Source organism: Lemur catta, chromosome 11 (assembly GCF_020740605.2).
Source record: "Lemur catta isolate mLemCat1 chromosome 11, mLemCat1.pri, whole genome shotgun sequence".
Lineage (NCBI taxonomy): Eukaryota > Metazoa > Chordata > Mammalia > Primates > Lemuridae > Lemur > Lemur catta.
This window is the reverse complement of record NC_059138.1, coordinates 13,376,455-13,384,335: the sequence shown is the minus strand read 5'-3', so window position 1 is coordinate 13,384,335 and position 7,881 is coordinate 13,376,455. Positions and strand designations below refer to the sequence as shown.

General features: G+C 43.5%; 1 protein-coding gene across 1 annotated transcript in view; it reads left to right on the top strand.

Moving 5' to 3' along the window:
- The first annotated feature begins 1,946 nt into the window (after positions 1-1,946).
- Positions 1,947-7,881, top strand: part of TRIM24 (tripartite motif containing 24) — a 99,472-nt gene continuing 93,537 nt past the window's right edge. The window contains exon 1 of the mRNA XM_045565323.1: positions 1,947-2,646. Coding sequence (XP_045421279.1) covers positions 2,277-2,646 — 370 coding nt within the window. The 5' untranslated portion in view covers positions 1,947-2,276. The remainder of the gene's footprint in view (positions 2,647-7,881) is intronic.

Below are 7,881 nucleotides of genomic sequence, written 5' to 3'. Positions count from 1 at the left end.
CTTCTCAAGGGAACAAGAGGGACTTGTCTTTAGTCAGCTTGAATCCTGTATACCACCTGTATAATGAATTTTTAGCATATTAAGGGCATTAATCTAGAATACAAAGTTTGCTAGTATGTGAAGATTTTCAAGGTGCAGCTCCAAAAATATGGGCTCCAGACTGAGTACAGGGAAGGGAGTGATGAACTTTGTCTGGGATGGTTTGAGGGGACAACAGGTAAGTCTGAATTCTGAAGGAAGGCGATTCTAAAACAAACGGAACAGCGTGTGCAAATCAGGGTAACTTTAAAAGTTTGGAGCATAAAGCATGAGATTAGTAGCAGCTTCAGCTTGAGAGGCATATACAGATGAAATCATGAAGGGACTTGTAGGAGGAGCATTTGGGATAGGCTTCTGTTTCTGAATCACCTAGATTAGAATCACTTGAGAAGTTGTTACAGTTGAATATGGAGATGGACCAGGTACCTGCTGTTAATCAAGCAATGCAAACTGAGATTTAAGAAACTACTTCCATACAAAAATAGCCATTGACTATCATTAAGTAGGGGAACCTCACACTTGAGGCCTATGGAAATTGGGATTAAATGCAAGATCTTGAGGGAAGGCCAGGTTGTCTAGCTCTCCCCCATTGCCATCCATCTGCTCTTCCAGGATCATCTCAATTTGTGCAAAGTCCTTCATGACCCACCCTACTCTACCCTAATGTCCAGTACCATTTCATTTGTACTTTAAAAAATGGCACTTACATACACTTTCAAAATTTTTTATTTTTTTACAGAAAGGGTCTTGCTGTCACCCAGGCCGGAGTGCAGTGGCCCAAGATCATAGCTCACTGAAGCCTGGAACCCCTGGGCTCCAGTGATCCTCCTGCCTCAGCCTCTGAGTAGCTAGGACTACAGGTGCACCACCACGCCTGTCTAATTTTTAAAAACTTTTTTTGTAGAGATGGGTTCTCACTATTTTTCCCCAGGGTTGTTCCCACCTTGGCCTCCTAAAGTGCTGAGATTCCAGACTTGAGGTACCATGTCCGGTCTACATATACTTTTTAAAAGTTTGTGTCCTCCACCCTCATGCCTATTCTTCAAGCTCCTTAAGAGCTTGGCCGTTTTTTTGCGTGAAAATGTGTATAATTTCTTGTATCAGTGTGGAGGGCTGAAGGAAGAGGTGAAAATGAATCTTGCAGTCATGATTTATGTGGACATCAGTATTGAGATTTATTTTTTCTTTTAATGATGCCATATTTAAGCAGTAATGACATTTGTAAATCTTTAATTCCTGGGGAAATGAACCACTTTTATTCATTTAAAAAGCAAATCGCTGACTTTAAAAATTAATTTCACCTTTCTCACTGGGGAAATCCTTTAAAAATTTCCGACTTGCAAGAGAACCTCCTCCTTATTCCTCATTCTCAATCATTCATCCTAGACATGAGTAAAATCAGACTGTAAAATTCATACTGCCTCCACAGGATCTGTTTCACACAATGTTTTTTTATCCCTTCCTTGTTGGCACTTAACTACCGCCACTCTGTCCTTTGACCCTCCCACCATGTTTACTCCTCGTACAAGATAGGGTCTCCTGTAGTAAAACCAGAGTTTTTGAAGCAGTTACTTAATTAACGGCGTTGTGTAGACAAGGCGGAGCCCCGCCCCGTAGGAGGAGCTAATACCGGCGCACCGAATTAGGCGGCTGGTCATTAACAAACGAACCCTTAATCTTTCCAGAGGAGGGAAACACACACAAAGGCCCAATCAGAGGCCGCGCTTCCAGGATCTCGAGGGGGCGGGGCTGGGAGGGCACCTCCCACCTCCCAACCTCCCGCAGCGGCGGTCGCGGCTCGCGGGCTCCGACAGGCCCCGCCCCCTCGCCAGGCGCGGCGGCTATTGGGCCGCGCGCTCCTCGCCGTCGTCTCAGTTGCTGGGAGAGGGCGGGCGGGGCCCGAGGTGGGCCGGGGGGCCCGAGTGAAAGGCAGGCGGGCGAGGGCGGGTTGGGCGGATTCGACGAGCGCCGCTGCGGTTGGAGAGGCGGACGGGGCGCAGCCTCCCCGGTGCGAAAAACGGTCCCCGCTGACAGATCCCCTTCTTCCGGCCGCGCCACCCGGGAGGCGGATCCCCGGGGCCCGAGGAGGCTTCCTCCACCCGGCTCTCCTTCCCTCCCTCCCTCTGCCGCGGGTCAGCGGAGCGGCCTCTGAGGAGGAGTGGGAGGAGGAGGAGGTCGTCGGGGGCGGCGGGCGGAGACCGCGCTCCCCCTTCGCCGGCGGCGGCGGGGGCAGGACAATGGAGGTGGCGGTGGAGAAGACGGCGGCGGCCGCGGCTTCGGCGGCGGCCGCCGGGGGGCCCTCGGTGGCGCCGAGCGGGGAGAACGAGGCCGAGAGTCGGCAGGGCCCGGACTCGGAGCGCGGCGGCGAGGCGGCCCGGCTCAACCTGTTGGACACTTGTGCCGTGTGCCACCAGAACATCCAGAGCCGGGCGCCCAAGCTGCTGCCCTGCCTGCACTCTTTCTGCCAGCGCTGCCTGCCCGCGCCCCAGCGCTACCTCATGCTGCCGGCGCCAATGCTGGGCTCGGCCGAGACCCCGCCGCCCGCCCCCGGCTCCGGCTCCGGCTCCGGCTCGCCGGTCAGCGGCTCCTCGCCGTTCGCCACCCAAGGTGAGAACCGGCCGCGGTCGCAGGGGAGCCCCGGCAGGGGGGCGGGAGGGGGCCTGCGCCCTTGTGCGGCGCGACCCGCTGTCATGTCGCCGTCGCCCGGGGTGCGCGGCGGGGGAGGGGCGAGGAGGAGGGTCTGTGTTGGCGACGGTGACATGGAGGGCCCGCGCGCCCGGCGTCGTGCCGCGCTCGGCGAGCAACTTGCTTGGGCGCTGTGGACTTGGCCGCTGTAAGGCTGCTCCTCGGCGTTCTCCTCCAGAGTGGGGTGCCCGTGCCACCCGCACTCTCGCGGACCTCTCCTTCAGTCTAGATCTGCGGTTCTTTGCCGACTGCATCTAGTTAACTGCGCCTCGCTCCCTCCGCAAAGCTTTGTCCAGCTCCATATGATCCTAATCATCTCGTATATACCCACGTTATTTGAGCCGAGCTGAAGCGGGAAAGGGAGGGCTGAAGATTAAGTGGTGACTTTCTTTGATGATTGATTGCAGATTGAATGCCGTTTGTTTCCTATCTTGCATGTTTGGGGCTCTTTACCGTAATGAGTTCCCAGTTCTCTTCTCTCCCCTCAGCTGGGGACAAAGGAACCAAGAGACGTTGTTTTGTTGTCTGTCTCATTCGAAGGTTTTATTTTGAGACGCTAAAGGGTAAAGAAAAATAGAACAAAGTGATTTGGGGTGCAGGGTTTCTTGTATTTGGTAGACAAAGCTGGAAGTTACTGTTCTCTTTGTGGTATTTGTTTCTGTATAATGAGACTTTTGACAGGTTGTTCCCATTGCTAACGTTAACAGGTTTGCAACATTGAAAGTAAGTTAAAGTAAACACAGCTTCTAGTAGAATACTTGAGGTTTTCAAAATTTATTCAAATACTCGAGCACCTCTTTTTGAAGACACAACGTTAACTGGAAAAGAGAGATCATTCACTTTTAATTTATATTTCCCTTTTAGAATAGTTGATTTAATTTGAAATAAACTGCTAATTAAATAACTGCCCTAGGTCAAGGGGCGTATGAAATGGATTCTTTAAATAGGTGTGGTCTTAAACTCATATTTAACTGCATGTTAGGAACAATATCTAGATGTAGGAGACAATTTTCCATGGGTCTCTTCGTCTCTGCACTATTGCCAGCGAGGTACTGACTGCTCTTTGTTTCTCTTTTCTCAAGGATGTATAAGGAACAGCCTTGGAAGATAGAGATAGTGTCTTCCCCTAGTGACTGAGTGCGGATCCTTGATTGCAGCCTTTTGACTGAATCAAAATTTTACAGAAGAAATCCTAATAAAGGGATTTGCTCTGTGAAGTTTGGATTCGGTGGAGGGGTTGCACTTGGGGATCTGGAGGGCTGCATGCCTCCTTGAGGCTGCAGGTTCCCCAGAGCAAAGGGCAGGGATGCAGACTGTCCAGCATAATAAAGATAATGTCTCCCTCTGGAGCAAAGGGTAGGCATGCTTACTGCCCATCTTAAAAGATTAGGGTTCCCTAAGCTTAGGGTTCATCTCCTGTAACACAACCAACTGCCTGTGCAGGTGTCAACTGGCTGGCATCATGTTGTCCTATAGGAACTGCGGTTCTGGGAACCAGTGCAAAAATCTTGATTCTTTGGTTTATGTTATTTCTGGAAGTAGTAAACTTCCCTTTGTTTCTGACTCTTAAGTGTCTTCTGTGACCATCCATGAAACTGGTAGACTACTTCCTTAGCCTGCAAGTATGGTAAAATCTCACATCCTTCACACTAGTTTGCACTGAAGTAAGTGCTCCACCTATTTGAAAGTTAGTTACAAGTGACACTTAAACCTTAGTTCTTAATTTTAAGGTTTCTTTTATTTATATTTTAAATGTTTAAACATGCTAGTAGCCAATTAAGATCTGAATTTTGCATAATTATAGAATTATGATTTATTATGTGCCTGGCCATATCATTTGGGCTTGAATGAATGAGGACTTGGGTAGCTCTCATTTTATTCTGAGAAAAGTTTGGAATTCCAGATTTATCAAAATGTTTTGTGTAATTACAATCTACAAATTGTTTTCATCTTTATGTTGTGTTGTAAGCAAAAGATCAGGAAAAACATTTAAATTGGGAGATAATGTTTTTGTCTTTATACTAAGAAAAAGCCTTTAAAAAATTATACCTAAAATTAAATCTCCATAAAAGGGCTAGGGTTATCCTGAGTCTTACTGATTTGAATATTTTCTTCCCTCATCTCTTCTTGCTTATTTTAATCCTAGCTGAAGCAAAAGTTTAGAAAATATTTAATACATTTCCTAACTAAGTAAAGGGTTCATTTGATCATCTGTGTTCTTCATTCTCCTAATAAATTTGTGGTATAGGCATCATGGGTCCAACAGTATCTACAGAGGTTAAGTGGGTACTTGAGATGGAAAATCGTGAGTGTGGGGGTAAAACAACAGAATGGTGGGGAGTGAAAGGGGTTGGGGGGCACATTCTACTGAGCTCTGGCAGATTGTCCTATGAGAGTACAGGACAGGTGTTAAAGGGTCTTTTTTTAATTTTTTTTTTAATGAGAAGTCTGAATCTGGATTTTTATGTAAAATTTCCCTGGTATTAGATATTGGCAAGTAATTTTTAAAAATGCATTTATAGGCCCATGCTATAGGCCAAACAACAAGTTTGTTGAGGCCAAATATGTTGCAGTTTATATTTTCTTTTCAGATTTCAAAAACTGGGGATTTTCAAACATTAGCACTAGTAGAATCACCTACTAGTTAAAAGTTTAGATTTTTAGGCCTCTCCCTCCTGACAGCCTGATTCTTGGTAATCTGGGATAGTTTCACGATTCTGGAGTGTAATATTAAACCCTAGTGTTTCTTTAACTCAAACAGTATTATATTTTAATACAATTGCTCATAAGAGAATGTTTTAGCAAATTGAGACCAAAATTCAAGGTTTAGAATTGTAGGTCTCGACACTATTAGAACTAGTTTCCCTTTCTGTAAAATACTTTTTCGTGTTCCCTTTGTTATCCTAAATGAAATTCATAGGAAATAAATCCTAACACATTTTTCTTACAAAAGCCAACATGATGTTTTAACTAGGAAAAATAAGATAAAGCTAATAACAGAAAAGTATAATTTTTAAATGCTTAGACACAAATACGCTACCCATCAAGTCCCCATTGAGAACATATGTCTAAAACCTTGGTTTAAACTGTCCTTTTCTAAGGCTACATATTGGAAGGAGTGAGGGAAAATGACAAGCTACAGTAGGATGACGACCTCAGTCTTTTTTTTTTTTTTTTTTTTAACCGACCTCAGTCTTGACTGTCATTTTCTTAGAAGGTGATAACTATCTAGGAAAGAAGCAAGAGCTTAGAAAACCAATTTTCTTTAGGTATATTAAGTCAGAAGACAAACCGATCTTGAAGAAATGTATCATTGGGTAGTATTTTGTGGTGTTGATGTGCTGTTCAGCCAAAGAGTAACAAACTCAAAGAGCTATTTTTAAAGAATACTGAGAGCATACTTTTGAAAGGGATCACATTATTTGTTCAGGGAGAGTAAGATACAAGAACCCATCAGTTTTTTAAGACTTCTTTACTAACTCTCAGTATATAAATACGTAACCCTATTCTGGGAGCTGCTTTCTTCTTTTGATTCTTGGCAAAAAGTATAAATCATCTCATAAGTATAAGATTTAATGGCAGAGGATTAATAGTGTTTAAGAATGATCTGTATTCTCTGTATCTGTTCTAGGCACAATTTCTTTATTCCTTTACCTGTTGATGGAAATTATTGTTTTCAGCTTGGGGTTATTGTGAATAAAACTGTTATAAATGTACGTAAGTCTCGGTGTAGATATATTTTCATTTCCCTGAGTAAATACTTAGAATTGAAATTTCTTATTTGTGTGATAAATGCATGTTTACACTGGTTGTACCCTTTGACACTCCCTGTACCCTTTGACACTCCCTCTAGGGTTTGTTGGCCCACATCCCCTCCAATTTGGGTGTTATTAATTTTAGCCATTCTAGTAGGTGTGAAAGAGTATCTCAGCATTTTCATTTTCATTTTCTTGATGAATAATGTTAAGCATCTTTTCCTGTGCTTAGTGGCCATTCTTATATCTTTTCATGGTGAGATTTTGGTTTAAGTCTTGCAGATGTTTAAAATTAGATAGTATGTCTTTTTGTTGAAAAGTAAAAATCCTTTGTATGTATTCTGTATCTTGGTCCTTTGTCAGATATGAGTATTGCAAGTGCTTTTTTCCTACTCTCTGCCTTGCCTGTTCATTTTCTTTTTTTTTTTTTTTTTTTTTTTTTGAGACAGAGTCTCACTTTGTTGCCCGGGCTAGAGTGAGTGCCGTGGCATCAGCCTAGCTCACAGCAACCTCAGACTCCTGGGCTTAAGCGACCCTACTGCCTCAGCCTCCCGAGTAGCTGGGACTACAGGCATGAGCCACCATGCCCGGCTAATTTTTTTTGTATATATATTTTTAGTTGGCCAGATAATTTCTTTCTACTTTTTTAGTAGAGACGGGGTCTCACTCTTGCTCAGGCTGGTCTCGAACTCCTGACCTCGAGCGATCCACCCGCCTCGGCCTCCCAGAGCTAGGATTACAGGCGTGAGCCACCGCGCCCGGCCTTGTTCATTTTCTTAATTAGCATCTTTTGAAGAGCTAAGATTTTAAATTTTGATTAAATCTGATTTATCGATTTATTTCTTTTAGGGTTTTGTGTACTAACAATTCTTTGTTACAAGTTTACTAATATTTTCTCTACTTTTTTCTTTGAATACTTTTATCGTTTTTGCTTTCAAATTTAGATCTATAATCCATTGAGTTAATTTTTGTGTGAGATAGAGGTTGAGGTTCAGGTTTTTAACCGTATCTTAAGGCACCATTTATTGAAAAAGAATACTTTTCTCATTACATTACTTTGGCATTATTACACAAAAATCAAATTGACCGTGTGTGTATGGTCTGATTCTACATTCTATTCTTCTCTATTGATCTATCCATTCAGCTAATACATAATGTTTTATGATTACTATAGCCTTTTTAGCAAGTTTTGAAATTGGGCAACTTGTTCTTTTTCAAAATTGTTTTGGCTCTGGAGTTATTTGCATTTCTTTAGAATTAGCGTGTTAGTTTCTACACGAAAATCTGCTATGGTTTTGATTGGAATTGCATTGAATCTAGATACCAATTTGAGGAGAATGATCTCATATCCTTGCCTTATTCCTGATCTTAGGAGAGAAACATTCAATTGCTCACTATTAAA